Genomic DNA, 14577 nt, shown 5'->3' with positions numbered 1-14577 from the left:
GCCCCATCGTCCCCTCGGCCCCCTCAGCTCCGGAGAGGAATTAACAAGTGGGAGCAGCTGTTGGAAAGGGGCAGCTTCGAATTCCCTGGCAGTTCCCCCAAGGGGAAAGAAAGGCAGCCATAGAAAGGAGTGGAAGAGGAATAGGGAACAGATCTGCCCTTCCCTGTGTCCCGTTTGTCCTCCAAAACCCCGGACGTGCAGGTCTGATTTCCACCGCTCCGGAGTAGATGAGCTGGAGGTAAAATGGGATCGAGGAAACAAGCATCGAGGATCTGCCTGGCTTCCACTGGAGGAAGTGTTTACTGAAGAAGAAATCTGCGGAGGGGGTTTGATGAGATAAAAAGCCAGGCCACCCAGCTGCAGGTAGGCTACAGGAGATGAGCATGCCTGATGGGCAAGCAGAAGAAATCAAATGAGGTACTTAACTGCAGGGAAGCGGAGGAACTAATTGCCACGGGATCTTTTGTGTACCACAAAAAGGTGACACAACTGGGGAGGGAAAAAAAAGTCTAGAAAAAAGATAAATGAGCCACATTCACAAAGACTAGAGCTCTTCAAGGTGCTGGCACCTTTGGCACTGGTAGTCCTCCAACTCTGCCCTGATGGAAGCTCGGAGTTCACACCTGAGAACTACTGGAATGTGTCTGCCCTCTTCAGCTCAGCCCTGGGTTCTGGTTGCTGGGACTGGAGGCAGACTGCAGGAACTTCTCCCCCACAAGCGTAGTACAGCTGGTATTCCAGTTGGACAACCCCAGGATTCCATCTAAATGAGTATTAAAGTCTCCAGAGAAGGAGCCCTCTCTGAGTAGCCTGTTTCTGTGCTTTCTCACCCTGACAGTAAGGAAATTTCTCTTCATATTCAGGTGGATCTTCCTATGCTTATACCTGTTCCTTTTCCTATTACTGGTCACCACCAAAAGGAAACTGGCTCCTTCCTCTTGACATCCACCCCTCAGATATTTATAGACATTAATTAGATTCCTCTCAGCCTCACAACTAAGCAGCCCCAGTTATCTCAGCTTTTCTTCATAGGAGAGATGTTCAAGTCTCTTAATCATACTCATAGCTCTCCATTGGACCCGCTCCACTAGATCCCTTCTCTCTTGAACTGAGGAGCCCAAAACTGTATACAGTATTTCAGGTGTGAATGAGCTGGTGGAGGTTCTCACAAAGCCACTTTCTATCATTTACCAGCAGTCCTGACTGACTGGAGAGGTACCAGCAGACTGGAAATCAGCCAATGTTAGCCCCATATTGAAGAAGGGATGGAAGGATGATCCAGGATGTTACAGGCCTGTTAGTTTGACTTCAGTACCAGAGAAGCTGATGGAGCAGATCATCCTGAGTACCATTATGTGGTGCATGCAGAACAACCAGGTGATCAGGCCCAGTCAGCATGGATTCATGAAGGGCAGGTCCTGTTTGACTATCTGGATCTCCTTCTACAACAAGGTGACACACTTATTGGATGAGTGAAGGGCTATTGCCTACCCTGACTTTAGCAAGGCCTTTGACAAGGTTTCCCACAGCATTCTCCTAGAGAAGCTGGCTGCTTATGGCTTGGATGTGCACACATTTCACTGGACAAAAGGTCCACTGGTTGGATGGTGGGGTCCAAAGATTTGTGTTCAATGGAGTTACACCCAGTTGGGGCCAGTCATGAATGGTGTTCCCTAGGGCTCAGTGCTGGTGCCACTCCTGTTTAACATCTTTATTGATGACTTGGATGAGGGGATACAGAGAGATGGTTGCAAAATCGTAGTTCTTTATCAGACACCACTGACAGTGAGACACCTTGGACCCTGGTTATCCATAAAAGCAGGACCAAACATCATCTCCCACCCCCTAACATCAGTACCGCAAAAAGATATGATGCTTTAAGGTGTCTAGACACTAGTAAGCAAGTACAACATAGTGAAGCTTCACCAGAAAAACACAGTGAGTTGTTATCATAAAAAGAAGTGGCAGGTGCTCAGAGTGGGAGACTGTTAAAGGGCACTGAGATACCCATCTGCTGACCTGACAGAGAATTGTATGAAATTTGCTGCCTCCTGAGAGCAAAAATCTGTGATATTGCTGAAAGAGTGCCACAACGTGTGAAGACCACTGACTACTACCTGTTGTTAGTCTTCCATGTGGGTATGAATGTCAGTGAGAGTAGGAACCTGAGCAAAATCAAGGCAGGCTATAAAGCTCTGAGGCACAAGTTTAAAACATTTGGGCCCAAATGTGTTGGGGGTGGGAGGAAAGGTCACTAAGTGGGCCTAAAACTTTACAGAAGGGGAACTTCAAGAATATGTATTTAAGAGAAATGTGGAAGCTTGTGCAGGAAAATGAGGGAACACCTAAAGAAATTAAAGGACTGACTAAAATAGATAAAGACAATGAAAGGCAGTTTTGTTTGGCTGTTTATTTTCATAGCTCTGATTATATCGTGTGTGAAGCATGGCTTATTTTAGGAGTCCCATTGAAAATATTCTCCAAGTCCTACTTGAGCTGTTGTATAATTTTTAATCAGAGAGAAGCTAAGTCCCAAAATTCAGAATCTGAGGGAGTGTGTGCTTGCTCCTGAAAAGGCTCTGGAAGAGTAGCCCTGTTATGTGGATATGGGCTAGCAAATTTTTCATTTTAATTTAATTAATTTTGCCATTCCACTTCATGCTTATTCCTCCATTCTCTTAAAACCCACTCTAATGTTCCCTTGTCTGCTTTTCTCACTGTCTCTGCAAACAGAATTGGTGTGTCCTGATGCTTCCTTCCCTTTCAAAACTAGGATATATCCCGAGTCCCTACGTTTCCTACCTACTTGTTCCCACAGCCCTTTTCATATCAGCAGTCTGTTTTTGCAGGCTACCAGTGCTCCATGGCTCAAGCTGTTTGCCTTTTCCATTTGCTACACTTGTCAACTGTATTATTTTACAGCCAGTTCTGAATTGAGTCAAACCTGAACATGGCATCAGTTGAGTTTTATGGGTATAAAAGGGCAAAATTTACTTAATTTCTTTGATCAAGATAAGGAGGTATTTTCTAAAAACATCAATAGGTTAACTGTTGGGAAACAGAGAAGGAAAGTCACCATTTTTGCCAACTAATAGTAACAGTCCATTTGTATGGTGTTCCCTATTCTTGCTAAGTCCTCCCTGTGCTTGGTCAGTCATTCCCACCTGCTGCTGTTTGTCCACTGCAGAGCAAATATCTGCGAACAGCAAGTGTGAGAGCTCATTATGACTATTCCGCTCTTAACTACCAGGTGTAGTTTGTTCCCCATCAGGCCCTTAGGTTCCTTCTGTTTTGTTCAGCAGAGCAGTTTGTCAACCCCTTGTAGGAGACAGTGTGAGGTTCCACTGCAGGAAGTCGCAGCCTAAATGCTGCCGTGCTTAATGCAGACGAGTTAATTCAGCTAGAACAGTAGCAAACAGATCTTTTACATCTGTTAGAAGGGAGACAGACCCTATTTTTAAGACATGTTCTATTTTTCCATCAGTTTCTATCAGTTTCTAAGCTTCAGTTGACAATTGCTTCTTATGCATACCAGTGCTTCTGACAGGCTATAATTATTGAATAGAGCATTTTAATGACTTTATTTAATTGATATTTCTGAAGTTGGTAAGTAAGTGAAATAAAGTAACAATGAAGCAAGTTACATGCCTTATTCCTTCCAGTCTTCTTTCTACTGCTGAGAATCAGTACTAAGTGTTCTTCCAAGGGTAACTGGTTAAAGTGAATGACTAGCTTTTATACTCTGATGCTCAGTATGATAGCTGCATTATAACAAGAACTTATGGGTCAAATTTTCCGGTGTATGAAGGGTCTAACTTCTGTGGATTTTGATAGAAATTAGCTGCTGAAAATTTTAGCAGCTGTGTCTTTAAATTTGAGGAAAAAAAATTAAAATAATATTATTTACATATATTTGTAGCAACTCACATACTTGTCCACGTATTTGTGCCACAAATAAATAAATTACTACAGGTCGGTTATAGGGGTCCTTGCAAGGAATTACATCACTAAATGTGGTTTAGTTCCTAATGGACAGGGGCTTTTTTTTTTTTGCTTGCAGCAGACAGCACATCTGTTCTTCTCCATGATAAATTGTTTTTCTTTAAAGACACCCTGTGTCTTTTACTAGTAACTGCAGTTTCTTGCAAAAAAAAAGACCTACATAACAAAACCATCTGTCCAGTGAAAAATAAAAAAGGGAGAAGTTGTTTTTTGAACAAGTTTAACCACAAACTACTCCAGAACATTCATAAATATAGACATTGAGTTAGAAGTGAGAAGTGCCTATCCACCTGCCAATCCCCATGCAGGTACTAGCTGCACTGTTAGCTGTAGCAGGAGGTCCTACCCTGACACTTACTGACCGTCCCAAGGAAAAAAAAAACAACACTACAAAAACAAACAACAATTTAAAATACAAACAAGCAAACAAAACCAAAACCAAGTCACTGCTAATTCTTCACTTAATCCTCCTCAGCAGCCCACAAGGAGTTTGTCAAATATCGCACCTGTTCTATTGACACTCTTCCTGAAACAGCTCTATGTACAAGTCATCATAGATGAATGTTTGCATTGGGCAAGAAGGGCGTATTGGAAAGACAGAACATATGCACAGGCTCCAAAATGAGCATTTTTGCTGAAGCTGTGCAGTGAGAAGCCCTTGCATTGCTCTTGCAATATCCTGGAAAGAATGACACATGACTCTGTCAAGCTGTCCTGCAATGTTGAATATGATACCAGCAATCCTTACATATAAATGTATTAAGGAGATCATCAATTCTACATCTGGACCACCCACCCTGAAGCAATTGCATTCCTATTTCCCTTCTGAGTGCCTTGTTGATGCAAGAAGGCTTGCATTCATGATAAAAATTCAAGGATTTGGACCACCATTAGAAGACTGAGGATTAATATTCCTAGAAGTTACTCAAGTTTGCCAACAATATTGCCTTATTTAAAAGTTCCTCGAGTGGATTTTTTTAATGACCTGTAGAGATTGTCCATTGTACTATTAATTTGAAATGTGTAAACCAAGCAAATGGTCAGGAAAGAAAAAAGAATCAGTGCTTTGGAAAACACTATAGTACTACAGCAGAAGGTCAGCAATATGTACATGATCCAGAGTCCAGAGATTAGTGTTGCTAGGCAAAAATAACACTGATGTCATCGTGTGATTTAAACTTCCCAACCAAAGGAAAATCAAGATGTTAGGGGCCTTTTTTTGACACATAAACAATGTCACTTGTGCTGTTCTGGTTCTGGTATGGTTTCGGTAGCGGGGGAGGGGCCCCAGGGATGCCTCCTATAAGAAGTTATTAAAAGCTCTTCCAGCTCAGATGGCCAAGGTCGAGCCATTAGAGAGACAACAGATGCACTGCTGCGATTAACGTATGAAGGAACTGATGTAAGACCTGAGCAGAGACCAAGCAGCAGAGAAAAGAGCTTTGCTGGAGAGGTGATAGTGCTGGGGTGAAGATCGCGAGGTTGGTGAGGAAGAAGGGGGAAGAAGGTTGTGCGAGTAGAAGTTCCCCTGCAGCCCACGGGGAGATGGCAGGCTGTCCCCCTGCATGCCCTTGGGCTGCATCGACAGGAGTATGGCCAGCAGGGCGAGGGAGGTGATTCTCCCTCTCTGCTCTCTGGTGAGACCGCACCTGGAGTACTGCCTACAATGATGGCTAGGGAACATTCTTTGTCAGATGTAATAAATATATTAAGATGTAATTAAGCTTAATAGAAATTTACTGGAGTAATTAATTTATTTTATTTAATGTACTGATCTAGCTGAATGCTAGCCTACTAGTTTATTTTATTGTATTTTTAGTAGAAAGGTGCTGAAATGAAAATGTGCTTTGTGAAACAATGTGCTTTCTGGCAACAGGATGTTGATTTGGGCTCACTCCAGGTCTTTGGCTTGTAAATAGATAACAAACTCGAGGAACTAGGGATCTTGCAGTTGGAAATTGACTGAGACCACCTAGACGTGCCACTCAACATTATGCATGCCCAACATTATGTGTGCATCAGAGAAGGGATTAACCAAACCATGGAAGACCTCCACTTGGAGAGGCTTAAAGCACATGGATAAAGAAAAAGCAAATATTTTAATGAATTCCAGGAAATTTGATGCATATATATCTAGTAGGGCAATATAAGTCTCGCCTGTTGTCATTTCTGGAATTCACGACTTTGAGAGCATCTCTCCTGTATCCAGTGCTGCAATAGGGAATGCCTGCCTTGTAACTTCTAAACTTCTAAAACAACAAGTGTTGGAGGGTTCTTTCAGTGACCAAATTTTACAGTAACGCAGCTCTAGAGCCCTCAGCACAGGAAAGGCATGGAGCTGTTGGAAAGGGTCCAGAGAAGGGCCACAAAGATGATCAAAGGAATGGATCATCTCTCCTATGAAGAGAGTTTGGGCTATTGAGCGTGGAGAAGAGAAGGCTCTGAGGAGACCTTACAATGGCCTTCCATTACCTGAAGGGGCCTACAGGAAAGCTGAGGAGGGGCTTTTCACCAGAGAGGTTAGTGATAGGACAAGGGATAATGGTTTTAAACTGAAGTAGGGTAGATTTAGGTTAGACATCAGGAAGAAATTCTTCCCCATGAGGGTAGTAAAGTTCTGGAATAGGTTGCCTAGAGAGGTTGTGGATGCCACCTCCCTGGTGGGGCCAGGTTGGATGAGGCTTTGTGCAACCTAGTCTAGTGGGAGGTGTCCCTGCTTATAGCAGGGAAGTCGAGACCTGATGATCTTTAAGGTCCCTTCCAACCTTAAACATTCTATGTTTCTATGATTCATGGAGAAGCACAGTGGAACATTCCCTGAAGGTGCCAGGAGGAGCAAATGCAGATTTGCAGCCCATAGACTTGAATTTGCAGCAATGAAGAAACCTCTGCCAGGGCAGGTGACTGTTCCCAAAGCAGCCCGTGACTCTGTGTGAAGCCCAGGCTGGAGCAGCTTGGTCCTGAGGGACTGCATATCATAACAAGGACTCATGAAGGACGTTCGTGGAGGACTTTCTCCCATGGGAGTGACCCCGTGGGGAAGCAGGGGAGGACTGTAAGGAATCCTTCTTCCAGAGGAGGAAGGAGCGACAGGAATGACCAGCCTGTGAACTGACTCTAAACCACATCCCCTGTCCCCCTGTGCCGCTGGGGGGAAGGAGGGAGAGAAACTGGGAACAAAGTGATTTGAGCCTGGGAAGAAGCAAGGGGTGTGGTAATGTATGTAAGCTCTGCTCTGTGTGTTGTCTGTGCCCTGTGTGCATTGGATTAGTGTTAAGTTAAATTATTGTTTTTCCCCAAGTTGAGTCAGTTTTGCCCTGGACCTTAATTGGTGAAGAACCCTCTTTGTCCTTGTCTTGACCCATGAGCTTCTAGTTGGCCTTTGTCGTCCCCATCCCAGTGTGTGTGTGTGGGGGGGGAGTTGAGTGAGAGTCCACAGGGCTGGTTCTTTGTTGTCATGTTAGACCCAAACCACAATAGTCACCTTTTAAAGGACTGGGCTATAGAGAACAGTAATGTGTTTAGGTTTTCTTTTATGGAGCAGTAGTTTAGCTTCCAGCTTCACCATTCCTCTACTTAAGGAAAAGATTAACTGCTTGTACTAGGACACAGCCTGCACACGGAGCCTGTCCCAGGAACTTGGCACGAGCTGAGCAGAAGACTGACACCATCTCACTAACCCCCCCTCCCTCTCGCTTTCCCTCTCTCACGGTAGCGGGGGAGGGGCCCCAGGGATGCCTCCTATAAGAAGTTATTAAAAGCTCTTCCAGCTCAGATGGCCAAGGTCGAGCCATTAGAGAGACAACAGATGCACTGCTGCGATTAACGTATGAAGGAACTGATGTAAGACCTGAGCAGAGACCAAGCAGCAGAGAAAAGAGCTTTGCTGGAGAGGTGATAGTGCTGGGGTGAAGATCGCGAGGTTGGTGAGGAAGAAGGGGGAAGAAGGTTGTGCGAGTAGAAGTTCCCCTGCAGCCCACGGGGAGATGGCAGGCTGTCCCCCTGCATGCCCTTGGGCTGCATCGACAGGAGTATGGCCAGCAGGGCGAGGGAGGTGATTCTCCCTCTCTGCTCTCTGGTGAGACCGCACCTGGAGTACTGCCTACAATGATGGCTAGGGAACATTCTTTGTCAGATGTAATAAATATATTAAGATGTAATTAAGCTTAATAGAAATTTACTGGAGTAATTAATTTATTTTATTTAATGTACTGATCTAGCTGAATGCTAGCCTACTAGTTTATTTTATTGTATTTTTAGTAGAAAGGTGCTGAAATGAAAATGTGCTTTGTGAAACAATGTGCTTTCTGGCAACAGGATGTTGATTTGGGCTCACTCCAGGTCTTTGGCTTGTAAATAGATAACAAACTCGAGGAACTAGGGATCTTGCAGTTGGAAATTGACTGAGACCACCTAGACGTGCCACTCAACATTATGCATGCCCAACATTATGTGTGCATCAGAGAAGGGATTAACCAAACCATGGAAGACCTCCACTTGGAGAGGCTTAAAGCACATGGATAAAGAAAAAGCAAATATTTTAATGAATTCCAGGAAATTTGATGCATATATATCTAGTAGGGCAATATAAGTCTCGCCTGTTGTCATTTCTGGAATTCACGACTTTGAGAGCATCTCTCCTGTATCCAGTGCTGCAATAGGGAATGCCTGCCTTGTAACTTCTAAACTTCTAAAACAACAAGTGTTGGAGGGTTCTTTCAGTGACCAAATTTTACAGTAACGCAGCTCTAGAGCCCTTAGCACAGGAAAGGCATGGAGCTGTTGGAAAGGGTCCAGAGAAGGGCCACAAAGATGATCAAAGGAATGGATCATCTCTCCTATGAAGAGAGTTTGGGCTATTGAGCGTGGAGAAGAGAAGGCTCTGAGGAGACCTTACAATGGCCTTCCATTACCTGAAGGGGCCTACAGGAAAGCTGAGGAGGGGCTTTTCACCAGAGAGGTTAGTGATAGGACAAGGGATAATGGTTTTAAACTGAAGTAGGGTAGATTTAGGTTAGACATCAGGAAGAAATTCTTCCCCATGAGGGTAGTAAAGTTCTGGAATAGGTTGCCTAGAGAGGTTGTGGATGCCACCTCCCTGGTGGGGCCAGGTTGGATGAGGCTTTGTGCAACCTAGTCTAGTGGGAGGTGTCCCTGCTTATAGCAGGGAAGTCGAGACCTGATGATCTTTAAGGTCCCTTCCAACCTTAAACATTCTATGTTTCTATGATTCATGGAGAAGCACAGTGGAACATTCCCTGAAGGTGCCAGGAGGAGCAAATGCAGATTTGCAGCCCATAGACTTGAATTTGCAGCAATGAAGAAACCTCTGCCAGGGCAGGTGACTGTTCCCAAAGCAGCCCGTGACTCTGTGTGAAGCCCAGGCTGGAGCAGCTTGGTCCTGAGGGACTGCATATCATAACAAGGACTCATGAAGGACGTTCGTGGAGGACTTTCTCCCATGGGAGTGACCCCGTGGGGAAGCAGGGGAGGACTGTAAGGAATCCTTCTTCCAGAGGAGGAAGGAGCGACAGGAATGACCAGCCTGTGAACTGACTCTAAACCACATCCCCTGTCCCCCTGTGCCGCTGGGGGGAAGGAGGGAGAGAAACTGGGAACAAAGTGATTTGAGCCTGGGAAGAAGCAAGGGGTGTGGTAATGTATGTAAGCTCTGCTCTGTGTGTTGTCTGTGCCCTGTGTGCATTGGATTAGTGTTAAGTTAAATTATTGTTTTTCCCCAAGTTGAGTCAGTTTTGCCCTGGACCTTAATTGGTGAAGAACCCTCTTTGTCCTTGTCTTGACCCATGAGCTTCTAGTTGGCCTTTGTCGTCCCCATCCCAGTGTGTGTGTGTGGGGGGGGAGTTGAGTGAGAGTCCACAGGGCTGGTTCTTTGTTGTCATGTTAGACCCAAACCACAATAGTCACCTTTTAAAGGACTGGGCTATAGAGAACAGTAATGTGTTTAGGTTTTCTTTTATGGAGCAGTAGTTTAGCTTCCAGCTTCACCATTCCTCTACTTAAGGAAAAGATTAACTGCTTGTACTAGGACACAGCCTGCACACGGAGCCTGTCCCAGGAACTTGGCACGAGCTGAGCAGAAGACTGACACCATCTCACTAACCCCCCCTCCCTCTCGCTTTCCCTCTCTCACTCTTTGCCTGTAGTTATTTTTAGGTTTCACTGGTTGAAGCTTGTCCCTTGTGGACACTTACACGCACAAGGCAGGCACACACATATGCTGCAGATACTGCACCTCAGGCGCAGGAGTTAGCCAACAGGTTGTCTTGTTCCATATCAAGGAACAAATTCCGATTTCTTATGACCAAATACTGCCCTTTGAGAGGATGTGCTCAACCACATGGAATTTTGTTGCTTGCAAATTTGACTAGGAGACTTTCAACGGATACAAAAAGCAGTTTACAGAGCAACTTCCTCTTTTCTTGAATTTCCTTTGAGTTTGCAAGATCTTGCTTTCTTTCAGCATTTGCTCTAAGCCAGATTCCCATGCCGACCGCCATAAATGCAGCGGTGGCTCAGCAGACAGCTGCTGGGTCAGTTCCCAGCGCTACCATCAGCACTACAGCTGAAGGTGCAGGTGGGGGCACAGGGGGGATTTACTCTGCCATTATAAGTCGCAACCAGCCCATTATCAGAGTAAAGGAGAAAACCTATGAAGAGCTTCACAAGAAGTGCCTGGAGAAAAACATTCTCTATGAAGATCCTGATTTCCCACCGAATGAGTCCTCCCTCTTCTATAGCCAGAAAATCCCCATCAAGTTCGAGTGGAAAAGACCACGTGTAAGTAACGTGTTTGCTGAGTGCCTTTTTCTTTCTGTAAATGGTAGTATTAACCCTGAACCCACATTTCTGCAGAAAGTGTGTCTTGGGAATGAGCTAGAAATATGTTTCCTTAGAGCTGTCCTGGAAGATAATTAGCTAGGGCTGTGGAAACTCAGTGTGTATATAATGACTAAAATACAGTAGACCAAAATGGAAAAAAAAAAAAAAAAGATGGAAAGAAACATGTAGGAAAAGAAATATGGAAATACGGACTTTCATTTTCTTCTTGCATGTTTAGCTAGGGATTTTTTTTGTCTGAAACTACAAAAGAAACGTCCTAATTCTGCAACAAGTTACATGGTTTACTGGAGCTTTTGAACAGTACCTTATTTCATGTACAAACTTACTTTAGTATTCTGCTGGTTTCCTCATCTTTGAAAATCAAGAGACAGGTGATGGTCTGGAGCATGATTTTATTAAGTTCTTTGTTCCCAGCAATGCTTAATCAACTTGCAAAGGTTGTTTACCATATTATCCACTTACCATGACAGTATTGTTGCAATCACTATGAGGACCCACTCCTGCCTATTAATCCCATTTATTTTTCCTATCTTGTGGGCATTCCCCAGCCAGCCTTCCTCTTATTTCCCACCCTGAGTCACTCTCAGAGTGACTATCAGAGGACTAATTCCACAATTCCTGATGGAATCCCTGTCCTACTGCAGGAAGAGTTCTTTTTTCCGTAATTTCTGCTGGGCAGCCCCTGGGGTGGTGCCTCAGCCTCTACTGTCCCCTGTCTGGCACTGAGGACATGGTTCTGAGGAGCTTCCCCAGCTCCTTCTCTCTGGCAGTTTCTTGCTGCCTTTTGCAGATTTGCTATACTTCCCCAACACCGAAATCTGTGCTTCAATAGCTAAGTCGGTGATAGATAAAAATAACCACCGGAATGTAACTAAAGCAAAAGACCAGGAGCTCTTGTGGGTATTTATTAAAGATGCAGAGGAAAGGCCATGTGCCTTGGTCACAGCAACATGAGCAATGTGAAGGGGAGCAACATGACACCCCCCATCTGCTGTGCCCTGTGCATATGTGCTAGTCATTCCTCCATCGTCACCACGGCTGCATCAGCTCCTGGAAATGCGTGTGAATGAGTTGAATGTAGCTACAACTCAATAATCTTAAAGTGTGGGGATTTCCCCTATTTCTACAGAGAGGAAAGCCATAGAGCAGTACAGTGGACATGTGCCAGCACCCTGGGGCAGACAGGCTGCTAGTGTGCATATCAGAAAACATCAATAGTTTGAAAAGCACAGTGTAATACCACACTTACATTATATAACACAGCATACACAGTTAAAGCCTTTGTGTTTGAGAAAGTTCAGACATCAGTGTCTCTATCCCAAAGACATTTCTTTCAGGCACTTATTAACAAATTTGGAAACTCTATACTTAATGTAGCAGTGTCATGCTGGGGACTGTATAAGACTCAAAATACAACCTAAACATCAAAACAAAAGCTGTCTGTGTTCTTTTGACACGTGTTCAGTCACCTGATGTATCTGTGCTGGCCTTAAATGAGCTTCATGTGTGATGACATGAATCCACATGAGTGGAATATTTTCCAGAAGTTCCAAGTATCATTTGAAGAATCACAAAGTTAATGCAAAGGGCATGTTTTTGCCTGTTACCAATCTTGTAAACAAGCACCAATGATGGAGCCGTTCCTCCCCTGAAGAGTGCTTCTTTGCTGTAGCTCTCAGCATACTGTGCTGACATCTGGAAGGGCTGTGACTCTGCTTTTGCACCTAGGATTTGTCAGGATCCCATAGCAGGTCAGCCACATGGATGATACCCCCCAGGCTTGCTGCGCCTGGTGTGGGCAGCTCCCCCTCCCATGGTGGAGCTGCCAGAACCTTCACCCTCTCCACTTCCCCTGGCAATGGCTGTGTGGTGACTCAGCCTTTTCCTTGGGGCTTCTGCAGTTCATTACTGAGGTGGTGAGCGGTGTTCAGTGTCCCAGCCCCAGAGCTACCCCTTGCTCTCATGCATCTGGCCCTGCATGTTGTCTCTTTGCAATCAGTACTACCTGGAGGTCAGGTCCCTCCTCTATCACCTCCTAGGGACTGGTCTTGCTGTCAGGATGGCTGCCCTGCAGGGCAGGTGTGAGCCTTGGCAGGGAAGCAGTAAGAAAGTCCCTGGAATTCTGCCCAGCCAGTGACTGCTGTGCCACAACATGAATGCACAGAGCGGAACTCCTAATACTCAATTTGGGCAAAAGCCAAATGACAGCCCTGAATGTTTCCCTGAGTAAGGGCTGAAGGATCCATCCGGTGTTTCTGTTCAGAGTATGCATGAGCATAGTTGGGATACAGAGAGGGAAAATCAAATCCCCCTCAGTTAATGCATGATGTCAAATCCTTCTCTCATCCATGGAAGGTAAGAGAAGCCCGAAGAGCTGTTCTCACTTGCACCAGTTTACATCCAGATCAGCAACGGGCTGTGCTCAGGTTTCTTATGGGCCTCAGCCTCCCTGTGCTGTGGGAGCTTCTCTCAGTTGAGAGCAGGGACAAGGTTGCCAGTCTTTGAGAGCTAAGAAAAAATCTGTATTATAGCATAATGCAGAGTATTAAAAGGTCCTGCTGCAGTCCTTTTTGGATCTAATGACACTAGCACATTAACAGGAATGCTCTGCCATGACTTTCAAATGCATTGTTGTCATTCTCCTTGCTCACAGCCAGGAGGTCACAGCATTAACCACCAGGTTCAATGACTTCCCTATGGTGATCCTCTCCATAGCCAAGGAAGTCAGCAGGAGGAGCTTTCCTTTCGTAACAAATACAAATCAAATCAGGTCATCAGACTGGTGGGGTTTGCTTAGAATTGAAATGAATCTGTTGGATCCTTTGCTGCACAATTGAGAAGCTGTTTGAACTTAGTAGTCACAACATGTGTACCTCTGCAGGCAGCATCACAAAGCAAAGATGGCATTTAGTTCCATAAAGGCAGGACATTCAGATGAGGGTAATCTGACTCAGAAACTCTGAAGCCAGCTTGCTGTCTGACAATGTCAAGCTCTGCCTTGAAGTATGCAGCAGAGCCATTGAACAGCATGGTCTAGACCATGAGAGGCTAAGGGAGAAACATGAGGCTACAAATTGTCTGTTGCAGGCCAGACAAGGTGCTTCCTCTACTTGATAGGATCAGTTTAGGGAATTTGCTTAAGAGTGTCATAGTTTATTAAGAGCAGTTTTTACAGAAGTGAATGCCTTTTGCTGCAACAGGATTACCTGAGTAGAGGGTTTCCCTGACACAGAAGAAAAGGTAATGAAAACATAACACAGGTCAAATGTCATTTTTAGTTGCATGCTGCTTTTGCATTTTCCCGTGCTCCCTTGCAACCGACTCATAAGTACCCTCTGCCAACAAGGGAGCATGCAATACTAATTGTTTTTTCCTAGGACTCTGTCTCCCTTGTAATAACTTTGATTCTTTGTAATGAAATTACAGTCCAAACTGAATGAACCCAGTGAACACAAAGGTCCCTTGGATGGTACTAAGGCAGCCTGAAGCACTCAGATCAGAGGAGATTGTTTCTAGATGAATCATTGCATCAGTGAAGTGTAGCCTGTTGGGACTCTCTGTGATAACTTGACGTAAGAGATAAAGAGAAACCCCTTGCTCAGTAAGGAAAACTCGAAGGACAGACCTGCCACGGTATCTTGAACACCAAGTTGTCTTGCTCTGTGGGCTGAGTACTTTTCATCAGCCTTGGAAGACCTTGAAACTTTTCCCTAC

The 14577-nt window shown here is 44.8% G+C and overlaps 1 protein-coding gene across 2 annotated transcripts in view; it reads left to right on the top strand.

Annotated features, from left to right (window-relative positions):
* The first annotated feature begins 10251 nt into the window (after window positions 1-10251).
* Window positions 10252-14577, top strand: part of CAPN3 (calpain 3, (p94)) — a 27100-nt gene continuing 22774 nt past the window's right edge. For both annotated transcript variants that reach the window (XM_009997417.1, XM_009997346.1), the window contains exon 1: window positions 10252-10800. In XM_009997417.1, the coding sequence (XP_009995719.1) occupies window positions 10507-10800 (294 nt within the window). In that variant the 5' untranslated portion in view covers window positions 10252-10506. The remainder of the gene's footprint in view (window positions 10801-14577) is intronic.

This window comes from Chaetura pelagica, unplaced genomic scaffold (assembly GCF_000747805.2).
Source record: "Chaetura pelagica isolate M959 unplaced genomic scaffold, ChaPel_1.0 scaffold280, whole genome shotgun sequence".
Lineage (NCBI taxonomy): Eukaryota > Metazoa > Chordata > Aves > Apodiformes > Apodidae > Chaetura > Chaetura pelagica.
This window is presented reverse-complemented; position numbering and strand designations above follow the sequence as displayed.